The sequence below is a fragment of the Phocoena phocoena genome, chromosome 15 (genome assembly GCF_963924675.1).
Source record: "Phocoena phocoena chromosome 15, mPhoPho1.1, whole genome shotgun sequence".
Classification (NCBI taxonomy): domain Eukaryota; kingdom Metazoa; phylum Chordata; class Mammalia; order Artiodactyla; family Phocoenidae; genus Phocoena; species Phocoena phocoena.
The window spans coordinates 65,541,286-65,553,495 of NC_089233.1; the positions used below are offsets into that span (position 1 = coordinate 65,541,286).

General features: G+C 39.7%; 1 protein-coding gene across 1 annotated transcript in view; it reads right to left on the reverse strand.

The window, feature by feature from the left end:
- Positions 1–1,059: 1,059 nt before the first annotated feature.
- The window catches only part of RBL1 (RB transcriptional corepressor like 1), a 73,045-nt gene continuing 61,894 nt past the window's right edge, over positions 1,060–12,210 (reverse strand). Inside the window, exons 20-22 of the mRNA XM_065892082.1 lie at positions 5,074–5,222; positions 2,718–2,882; positions 1,060–1,230 (exon numbers count right to left, since the gene is read on the reverse strand). Of these exons, the coding sequence (XP_065748154.1) occupies positions 1,060–1,230; positions 2,718–2,882; positions 5,074–5,222 (485 nt within the window). The remainder of the gene's footprint in view (positions 1,231–2,717; positions 2,883–5,073; positions 5,223–12,210) is intronic.

The window sequence follows — 12,210 nt, forward strand, 5'->3', positions numbered from 1 at the left end:
CTCTTTGGAAAGTTGCACCCCAAGGCCCGGAAAACACCCTTAAGGGGCCCAGTGATCAAACCCTAATGGGAAACTCATAATGCACCGATGATACTGAGAACAAAGAGGGGGAAGTAATATGGCATGAGGTGACATTAATGTGGTTTTGAAAAAGGTTTCAACTATTCTTAGGGAATCAATTAGACATTGAGAATGACCAATCTCATGATAACCTCAAAAACAGTATCTCACATATTATCATGGTGCTACCTCACTAGTAGGAATATGGTTTCTAACAACTCTTTTCTGTATTTTACTCTACTGGCTTGAGAAGCAGCTTCCTATTTTGAGAATTATATGACATAATATAATCTTACATAACTAAGTTAATGGTTTGGAAAACAAAATGATAGTAGTTTTAAAAAGGAGCAAGTATCTCTTTTATCAGGTTGTGACACCAGGCTAAGAGGGCTTAGGGCTGGAAAGCAAGGAGTGGGGGTAGTACAGGGGTTCAGGTACAAATCTGCTTCTGCTCAAGGAGAGGAAGGGCACGAGAAGTGTCTGGACAACCCAGAATGGTCTTGGCACCTGGATGTGGAGCTACCACACTGGGTCAGAGACAGGCTGGGCATCCTCCTCTGGCCCATGCCATGGAACCCAACCCCTACTCAATACTAAATTAGGAACACAAACCTCTCAAACGACACTTACCAAAAACAGATTATTCACCCTCATATTACAAAGCCCAGAAGAATAAGACATTTAATTATTTTAAAAAGTGAGCCAAAAAATTATGAGGTTTCTCCTTACTTCACCTGAAAAACCGAGGGAACAAATATTTTAACAATTCTATGACTATTAATATGTTTAAAAGGCACTTGAAACATTCCTTTGCAATCCAACTCAAAATACATCTGTCAACTACATTTTGGATAAATGTAAAAAAAACCCAACTTTGGTGTAACTTTTTTTGTAACTCAGTGATATTTACTACTACAGGGCTGAATGTTTTGAAAGATAGAGCCCCAACTTTCTGCAAAACAACCTGAAAGTGCTTTTATCATAGAAATGGGAAGGGCACTAATGATTTGCTCTTTCACTGACAACATCCTGTAGTCGTTTAAGTAAAACGTCATCATTTTCTTGACAGAGGCGTTTGGCAGGTGATTCTGCATCACCATCGATGGCTATTGCTCGCTTCTTGGTTCTCTGCTCACCTTGCCTTATCATGTTGTTGATATCTTTCAAACTCTGTGCAAAAATAGAGGACATGTGTGAGTAAAAGGGGAAAAGGGAGAAACAGCAGCTAAGAACTAAGCTAACTGCTTTTTCCTGCCCTTTATCCTCTATCCAAAGCTGAACACTGGGGTAGAGATTATTTTTTGAATCTAGGCCAACCTAATAAGGGTGATTAGAACTAACCTTTTCAGGTGATTTTAAAAATTGGATTTACCTGATAGCAGTAGTTTTCAAAATGTGGACATGAGACCAGAAGCAGCAGAAGCATTTGGAAACTTATCAGGAATGCAAATTCTCAAGCCTCGCCCTACACCTACTGAATCAGACATTCTGGGGGTTGGGCCCAGCAATCTATATTTTATCAAGCCTTCCAGGTGATTCTGATACTCCCTAAAGTTTGAGATCCTCCTCCTGAAGCAATGCTTTTCAAACTTTAATGTGCTTACTAATTGTCTGGGGAATCTTGTTACTACGCAGATTCAAATTCAGTTGGGCTGGTGTAAGCCTGAGAGTCTGCGTTTCTAACAGGCTCCCGGGTGATGCTGATGTTGCTGGTCTGTAAGGCAGCCTTAGAGAAGTTGCTCCTGAAAGCTGTGCATCACAACAGTCTAGGAGACCTGCCTGCCAGAGCTCTGTGATACAGGAAGTCTATGGGACAGGTATCTGTGTTCAACAAGCTCCCCAGATTCTGACCTATAACTGTGAAATCACTGCCTTACAATTCAATTGGTCCCATTTCTGATTTTATGCAAGAATTTCCTCTAAAAGTCCTCATATGAAATCAACTTCTATAAAGAAGAAATGCAAGCCTGTGCAGTATATCTCAGTCAACTTTGTTTGCTAAGCATAGCAGGAACTTAATAGATGTCTGTGGAACTAAATGAGAAACTAATGAGTTAAGGAGCTGCCATGTATTTGGACTGAGTTACAATCTGTCCCACTACAGTTTCTTCCAGTTAGTAGTGATTCTGGCTTCTGGAGACATACTGAGTGTATCTACTTGATAGCCTTTGAATTATCTGAAAACAGCAATCATGTCCCTATCACATCTTCATCATTGTATGGGAATAAAGATGGAGATAACCATAGAGCTGTCTGTGTAAGAAGAGGCCTCTGTTTTCAGACCTTTCACTCTCCTGGTTGCCATCCACCAAATGAACTTTCACTTCTAAGGCCTTCCTTTACACATAGTGTTCCCCATGTCTGACCACTTGCAGGTGTTGCCTTACTGGTCCTTCTCAAGATCGTGCTCGCGCAGGGACGCACTGGGCTCTTGGAGTGAACTCCCCCGATACCACATCAATCGTAAAGGATTAAACTACCGCAACTGAATACACTGCTCTTGATCACAGGAAACTTGCCATAGTAATGGTTCATATTTATTAGAAGTAACTTTGCAAAAAAAGGGGTAAGATTAAAGATTACTAATTGGAAATCTGAAATCCAGTATTTAACACATGTACACCATTGTTTTGGAGTAAAGTCTGTGTGCAACTTACCTTAGAAGGGCTGCCATTGAACTTATAGAGCAGAGCACTCCTTGGTGTAAGGCCTGACCCATTCTTGTGTGGGGACACATAAATGGAGTGCTGCTGGGAAATGCGGCGCGGAGAGCCTGGCTGTTGCTTAATATGTGGAAAAGGAGAGAGTGGTGGAGCTTCCATCTGAAATAATACAAAAGTAAAGTTTTTATAAGATAAAAGGTTTTCTTTCTTTTTTTGAATCCCACCATTTTTATTCTGCACTATCCACCCTGTCCCACCCCAGCCCCAAGCCAGGTGAAGGGTCAACATGGAACATTTTTTTCTTTGCCATGTTTTTATTTTTAAAAAATATATATTTATTTATTTATTTTTGGCTGCATTGGGTCTTCGTTGCTGCACATGGGCTTTTCTCTAGCTGCGGCGAGAGGGGGCTACTCTTCATTGTGGTGCATGGGCTTCTCACTGTGGTGGCTTCTCTTGTTGCGGAGCACGGGCTCTAGGCACATGGGCTTCAGTAGTTGTGGCTTGTGGGCTCTAGAGCGCAGGCTCAGCAGTTGTGGCACGCGGGCTTAGTTGCTCCGCAGCATGTGGGATCTTCCTGGACCAGGGCTCGAACTTGTGTTTCCTACATTGGCAGGCGGATTCTTAACCACTGCACCACCAGGGAAGCCCTGTTTTTATTCTTTTTTTTTTTTTTTTTTTTTTTTTTTTGCGGTACGCGGGCCTCTCACTGTTGTGGCCTCTCCCATTGCGGAGCACAGGCTCCGGATGCGCAGGCTCAGCGGCCATGGCTCACGGGCCCAGCCGCTCTGCGGCATGTGGGATCTTCCTGGACCAGGGCACAAACCCGTGTCCCCTGCATTGGCAGGCGGACTCTCAACCACTGTGCCACCAGGGAAGCCCATGTTTTTATTCTTATTGCTATCTCCTAGTTAGGAGTCAGTTATACTGTAAGAGGTTATTTATGGCTGAAGAAAATCAAAAAATGGTTCATTAACCCTTGTTTTTCAACAATTACTAATAGATAAACTAAAATTTATTTTCCTGGATCTTTCAGGAAATTCTGAAGAATTCTGAGCAAGACACCAGAAGCAGTAAGCCAGGAGCATAGGAACCTTATGTCAATGCTCAGAAAGTGGAGCAAAGAGTAATCTATGTCCTAACACTTGCAATAAGAATCTCTCTCCACACGCACATACCCACAACCAAATTAGTAGCACAGAAAATAAAAGAGAGGCAGAGCATTCTGTGGGCCAGCAGGATAAGCCCAATATGGAACAAATCTCTTAATGAAATGGTTAAGACTTTATACTGAAATGCAAAAGATTTAGAGATAAAGTGAGAAGGGACTCACTTTTAATAATCTATACAATGTTTCTATTCCAAGAATGGAGATGACTCCTTAATTAATATTTCATTCATCATCTTTAGTTGAAGCTAGGAAAACTAGTTTTGTTTTTGTTTTTTTTTTTGCGGTACTCGGGCCTCTCACTGCTGTGGCCTCTCCCGTTGCGGAGCACAGGCTCCGGACGCACAGGATCAGCGGCCATGGCTCACGGGCCCACCGGCTCCGCGGCATGTGGGATCTTCCCGGACCGGGGCACGAACCCGTGTCCCCTGCATCAGCAGGCAGACTCTCAACCACTGCGCCACCAGGGAAGCCCTAGTTTTGTTTTTTAATTGGCTGATAATAGAGATATTCACAGTATAGCACATGGTGCGGGTGGTGGAACTGAGGGAACAGAATGAGTAGTCATGGCTTCTGAGGATAATCATAAACCATATTCCTTGAAAGGGACAAAGACAGAAATATAGAGAGATACATAGACACATATATGGCTACTGCCTGGATGCAGCTTCTACTAGATTCCTCTTTCTTATAACTGAAGTCTGGTCTCCTGTGAACCATCTTCAGCTTATACACTGATAATACTTTCAAAGGCCTGCTGGTACTGTCAAATCTAGAGTCTGAATAAAAATTTCTTAGTGTTGCTTCTATTATTGATTCAAGCCTATTTATTTCCTTTTCTTTTTATCTTGAGAAAAACACTTATCACAGAGATATAACAATAGGAATCAAAAACAAAGGAAAAAACCACCAGAACTGTTTTCATTTTTCCATGTTCCCATCTAGTCCTTGCCCATATGCATCCATAATTTCTAACAACATAATCACAGTGTGGATAAAATTTCCATGATTTCCTCTGGTCTCTGTTGTATCACAGCCTTAATCACTCTAATTACTAGTATATTTTCTCCTATAAAATGTATCAGTAAGGTTTTAGCTTTGAAACACTTACTAGCAAAATAAACTCATAGTAACCCAATTATGAGTACAGATGTTAATAAAGTAGTAAAATATAAAACATACCACATGGTCCTGATTTGACAAGTCGTATTTCAATGCAAATGACTTCACTCTTCCTACATATATTGTGTTGTAAAATTTGATAAGATCACCTCTTTCCTCTTTCACTGGTCCACTCGAACAGTCAGGTGTTTTTGTAGCATCTTCCAAATCTGTTAAAAGAATTCAGTGTTGTACAATGTAATATTACTCAGCCATAAAAAGGAATGAAACCGAGTCATTTGTAGTGAAGTAGATGGACCTAGAGTGTGTCGTATAGAATGAAGTAAGTCAGAAAGAGAAAAACAAATACTGTATATTAACGCATATATATGGAATCTAGAAAAATGGTACTGATGAACCTCGTGGGAGGGCAGGAATAAAGATGCAGATGTAGAGAACAGACTTGAGGACACAGTGGGGGAAGGGGAGGCTGGGACGAAGTGAGGGTAGCATTGACATATATACACTACTAAGCGTAAATTAGATAGCTGCATATAGCACGGGGAGATCAGCTCGGTGCTTTGTGATAACCTAGAAGGGTGGGGTAGGGAGGGTGGAGGGAGGCTCATGAGGGAGGGGATATGTGTATACATACAGCTGATTCACTTTGTTGTACAGTAGAAACTAACACAACATTGTAAAGCAATTATAATCCAACAAAGATGTAAAAAAAAGAGTTCAGTGTTGTGATAGGTGTACCTTAATCTATAAGTTGGCGATTTGAATCACAACTCTCTCTACAATATAAAAGGAAAAAAAACCAAATAAACCCACATCTTTATGTAAGACAATTAATGTTTTTAGAAAAGGTTCAGAAATCCATCTATATTATGGATAAATTAAATTGGAATCATAGAAATGCAAACACGTAAACTTAAGCTGGTACTCTATTCTCTAGATATCACTTCAGCAAGAATGTTTTCGCAACCCTACCTTTTGAGCTCACTGTCACCGGTAGCTCTTAGAGGGGCACCAGCCCTGGGTTGAAGTTTAACTAAACTGAGCTTCAGAGTATGGGTAGCAGTGGCAAACCCTGAGTTTCAGATAACAAAAGCCTGCAGATATTCATATTGACTCTTTGTAAAAGGTGGAAAGACTCTAAAAGGTAAAGTGTATCCTCATAGTTTAAGGAAGAAGCAAGGTGAATTGCTTATGTTTATTTTTCTGCAAATACATGGCAGGTGACAGGTGTTCAAAAAGTCTTATTTTCCCACGCACAACAGGAACCTTATAGTGCTGTCTATAACTGGCGTCCTCAGTTGTAAAATGATAGCTTGCCCCAAGGTGCTTTCCTGTTTATTACTGTAATTCTGGAGTAGTTTGTGACACCAGGCAGAACTTTATGCTATTCTTTTTTGGGAAAGAGTATTACAAACCATCTTCTCCTTGTACCTACAAGAATCATCTATGCACAGGAGCTAAGAAAACTACCAGCGATTAAAAAGAATTCAACATGTGAAAAAACTTTATTTTCAATACTGAAAACATGGGTAGAAACATGCTTCCACCTTTGGAAAACCAGAAAAACTCAAACATGGTCCAAGGGCCAGGCAGCCACAGGGAACCTCCATAGGGATCTCCATTTGGATGTCTTTTTTACTCTTGCTATTTTTGCATCTTAATAGGGCAGAAAAAAGCTATGTGATCAAATAAGTTGAAAAAATGTTGCATAGTAGTATATCCTCCTCTTAGGAATTCAGAATACATGTTAGTATATTAAAGGTTCTGAGAACTTTTGCAATTAGAAAAAAACACATGTTCACTTTAATTTCATACTTCTCAAATTTTCTACGTACAGTCGCTCTTCCCCATAACAGTTACTACCATCCTGGGGGACACTGTCCCGAGGCAGTAAACAATGGCTTAATAACAGCTGTTGTAGGTTATTCTTGTTATACAGATGAATTAAAATTATTATATGTCCTCCTTGGATTAGAAATTTCTGGAGGCAGTTACTTCTTCATGTTTCTGTGTTATTCCATTTCCATTTGTTAATAGTTACATAAGGTAAGGAGCTATACTTAATTTGAAGGAACCAAACATTTAAAACTCTCTGGGACCTTGGATTCTAACTAAACGTGATTTTATTTAGCTATTTTCATTTAGCTGTTTAGTATTTTTTCATTTCAAAACAGAAAACAAGATGTCAGTTGTCCTTTAAGCAGGAAAAAGATCTCTACCTTCCCACCTCTTTAAGGACTTTAGCACTCAGAAATCAAAGCCTCAGTAGGCCGGTGACCATCTTACCACATATACGTTAGGAGATGGAACTTAGGAACATGACTGGGAAAGAGAATGAGATCTCCCTGCCTGGTGCTATAATTGTTTCCAATCTGTTTCCCCTCAGAGGGCAGGAGGGACCTCTGCCTAACATAATTTGAGGCACATGGTATACATTTGATATACTTCATGAAACGAACCAATGAACTATTATGGTTTCATAATTTTCCCTACTGTTCCCATGAATAAGAGGAATGTCTTTTTTGGATTATCATACAACACTGTCAAACAATTAAAATGTGGTTTTATATAAACTACCAGTGAATGAGACTAGCACTTAGAAAAAAGGAGATATTATCTGCAGAGCTCCAGAGAGACATGCTGAAATTTTTAGCCTGGATCTCTGGCTTCAGAATTTTCCAAGGATCTGAAGTGAAAGTGGGAAGGGAGAAGGCAAATTACCCCAGGGCTGCAGGTGGCCAACAACTGCAACCATAATACATGCTTAATCTTATATCCCAGGACAATATAAATGCATTCAGGGGAAAAGACATTGAGGGCACCGTAGATACCCATTTCTCAGGGGAACTGGTTTCAGAGGATGGGCACGCCCAAATTGTTTGGGATGCACAAATTAACGAAACCCCCATCCATCACCCCCAGAGGAGCTGCTCAAGTGACTGATGCTGGTTTCTTTGTATACTGTCATTAGGCTTCAGTCTGAGAAGAGGCAGAAATAGTGATTCTTACCACTTAAAAATGGAGAAAGTAAAGAAGAAAAATTATTTTAAGATGAAAGTAAGAAAGAAGATCACAATTTATTTATAAATTCAAGGGTCAGGTTGAGATATGATGGGCTTGATCAGCACAGCAGCACTCCTCTGGAGTAAGCATTTAGTATTTATTTTATATTTCTCCTACCACGTCCTTTCTTACCGTTTCTGCTCCTCACCGTTAACAGTGTGCAGTAAATATTTCAGACTGGCTTTCGGATTGAGAGGGCAGTGCCATTTAGCTCCAGTTATGCAAGAGCCACTGACCACAGACGAATTCAAAACTACTACAGTGGTTTTAGACTGTTTTGGAAGTTTCTCATGAGCTCTAAAGGGCATCATTATAATCTAAAACCAAGTAAATCTTGTTTAGATTAAACAGTCTAGAAAGAAAATGTGCTCCATCCATATCTTGGTTGTCTATCTGGTGACTATAAAATAGTTTTAATGTGAATAAAGTCACTTAATTATCAATTTGCAGTTATCTATGTTATACATCTCACATGGAAACAGAATTTTTGTCCCTTGAGAGGATTTGCTTTAACTGTTTTTGTGTGTGTGACCTAGTTTTCAACATTTAAAGGATTTTATGTAAGGAATATAGCCTTAGAAAAATTAGCTTAAAAAAAAAGACATTTAAAGAGCCATATACTCATGAATAAAATACAATAAATTTTATATTGCTTATAAACAAAATAATAAATAATAACTACTACTTACTGAGGCCTTACTATGACCAGGCCTTGTATTAAACACCACACACATGCATCCTTTTTTTTTTAATTCTGAAAACAAGCCTCTGAGGAAGTACTGTAAAGTTTTCAATTTACTGTCATACACTTGGGCATTATGTTTGTGTTACTTAGATTAAGCTATAATCTGGGTCTCTCAAATGTTCTAATCAAGAATGCCAGTCTGGGGACTTCCCTGGTGGTCCAGGGGTTAAGACTCTGTGCTCCCGATGCAGGGGGCCTGGGTTTGATCCCTGGTCAGGGAACTAGATTCCCCATGCCACAACTAAAAAAGATCTCACATGCCGCAATGAAGATACTGCGTGCCGAAACTAAGACCCAGCGTGGCCAAGTAAATAAATAAATATTAAAAAAAAAATGCCAGTCTGGGGTGCTCTGCTAATATGATAATGAATGCACAGTCCATGAGTATCCAGCTGGTGTTTTAATCAGGAAGCTCATTCTCCACAGGTGGCTACTATAAGGGCTTCTGTTAGGCATATCTCCATCAATGACCAATGCTCAACATCACTAATTATTAGAGAAATGCAAATCAAAACTACAATGAGGTATCACCTTACATGGGTCAGAATGGCCATCATCAAAATATCTACAAACAGGGTTTCCCTGGTGGCACAGTGGTTAAGAATCTGCCTGTCAATGCAGGGAACAAGGGTTCCAGCCCTAGTCCAGGAAGATCTCACATGCCGCGGAGCAACTAAGCCCGTGTGCCACAACTACTGAGCCTGCGCTCTGGAGCCTGTGAGCCACAACTACTGAGTCCACACACCTAGAGGCCATGCTGTGCAATAACAGAAGCCACCGCAATGAGAAGCCCGCGCACCACAACGAAGAGTAGCCTCCGCTCACCTCAACTAGGGAAAGCCCATGCACAGCAACAAAGACCCAATGCAGCCAAAAATAAAATAAAATAAAGAAAAAACAAAAAAAACCCCACCATTCACTTAAAAAAAAATCTACAAACAATAAATGCTGGAGAGGGTGTGGAGAAAAGGGAACCCTCTTGCACTGTTGGTGGGAATGTAAATTGGTACAGCCACTATGGAGAACAGTATGGAGGTTCCTTAAAAAACTAAAAATAGAACTACCATATGACCCAGCAACCCCACTACTGGGCATATACCCAGAGAAAACCATAATTCAAAAAGACACACGCACCCCAATGTTCACTGCAGCACTATTTACAATAGCCAGGACATGGAAATAACCTAAATGTCCATCAACAGAGGAATGGATAAAGAAGATGTGGTACATATATCCAATAGTATATTACTCAGCCATAAAAAGGAATGAAAGTGGGTCTTATGAAGAGACGTGGATGGACCTAGAGACTGTCATACAGAGTGAAGTAAGTCAGAAAGAGAAAAACAAATATCGTATATTAATGTATGTATGTGGGATCTAGAAAAATGGTATAGATAATCTTATTTGCAAAGCAGAAATAGAGACACAGATGTACATAACAAGTGTATGGATACCAAAGGGGAAAGGGGGGTGGGTAGGATGAATTGGGAGATTGGGATTGACATATATAAACTACTGATACTATGTATAAAATAGATAACTAATGAGAATCTACTGTACAGCTCAGGGAACTCTACTCAATGATCTACTGTGACCTAAATGGGAAGGAAATCCAAAAAAGGGGAGATATATGTATACACATAGCTGATTCACTTTGCTGTACAGTAGAAACTAACAAAACACTGTAAAGCAACTATACTCCAATAAAAATTAATTAAAAAAAATAAAACTGCATTAAAAAAAAACTTAGGAATAAACCTCACCAAGGAGGCGAAAGACTTACATGCTGAGAACTACAAAACATTCATAAAGGAAACTGAAGATGATTCAAAGAAATGAAAAGATATCCCATGCTCTTGGATTGGAAGATTTAATATGGTTAAAATGACATGGTACCCAAAGCAAATATTACATCTATAGATGTAATACGATCCCTATCAAATAACCCATGAATTTTCCACAGAACTAGAATAATCCTAAAATTTATATGGAACCATAAAAGACCCAGAATTGTCAAAGCAATCCTGAGGAAAAAGAACAAAGCAGGAGGCATAACCCTCCCAGACTTCAGACAATACTACAAAGCTACAGTAATCAAAACAGCATGGTACTGGCACAAAAACAGACATATGGATCAATGGAACAGAACAGAGAGCCCAGAAGTAAACCCACACACCTATGATCAATTAATCTTCAACAAAGGAGGCAAGAATATACAATGGGGAAAAGACAGTCTCTTCAGCCAGTGGTATTGGGAAAGCTGGACAGCCACATGCAAACCAATGAAGTTAGAACACACCCTCACAGCATACACAGAAAAACCCCTCAAAATGGCTTAAACACTTAAATTTAGGACATGACACCATAAAGCTCCTAGAGGAGAACATAGGCAAAACATTCTCTGACATAAATCATACCAATGTTTTTTTAGGTCGGTCTCCCAAGGCAATAGAAATAAAAGCAAAAATAAACAAAGGGGACTTAATTAAACTTATAAGCTTTTGCAGAGCAAGGGAAACATAAACAAAAAGACAATGTATGGGGAATTCCCTGGCAGTCCAGTGGTTAGGACTCTGCGCTTCCACTGCAGGGGGCACGGGTTCGATCCCTGGCTGGGGAACTAAGACCCTACAAGCTACGCAGCACAGCCAAAAAAAAAAAAAAGTCTACAAATAAAAATGCTGGAGGGGGTATGAAGAAAAGGGAACCCTCCTACACTGCTTGTGGGACTGTAAACTGCTGCAGCCACTATGGAAAACAGTATGGCAGTTCCACAAAAAACTAAAAATAGAGTTGCCATATGATCCAGCAATCCCACCCCTGGGCACATATCCAGACAAAACTATAATTTGAAAAGATACATGCACTCATATGTTCATTTACAATAGCCAAGACATGGAAACAAGCTAAATGTCCATCGACAGATGAATGGATAAAGAAGATGTGGTATATAGACACAATGGATTATTACTCAGCCACAAAAAAGAATGAAATAATGCCATTTGCAGCAACATGGATGGACCTACAGATTATCATACTAAGCAAAGTAAGTCAGAAAGAGAAAGACAAATACCATATGATATCACTTATATGTGGAATCTAAAATATGACAGAAATGAACATATCTACAAAACAGAAACAGACTCACAGATGTATAGAACAGATTTGTGGTTGCCAAGCGGGGGTGGGAGAGGGAAGGATCGGGAGTGGAATTAGCAGATGCAAACTATTATATGTAGGATGGATAAATAACAAAGTCAGATGCAAACTACTGTATGTAGGATGGATAAATAACAAAGTCCTACTGTGTAGCACAGGGAAATATATTCAATATCCTATGATAAACCATAATGGAAAAAAATATGAAAAAGAATATACATATGTATTAA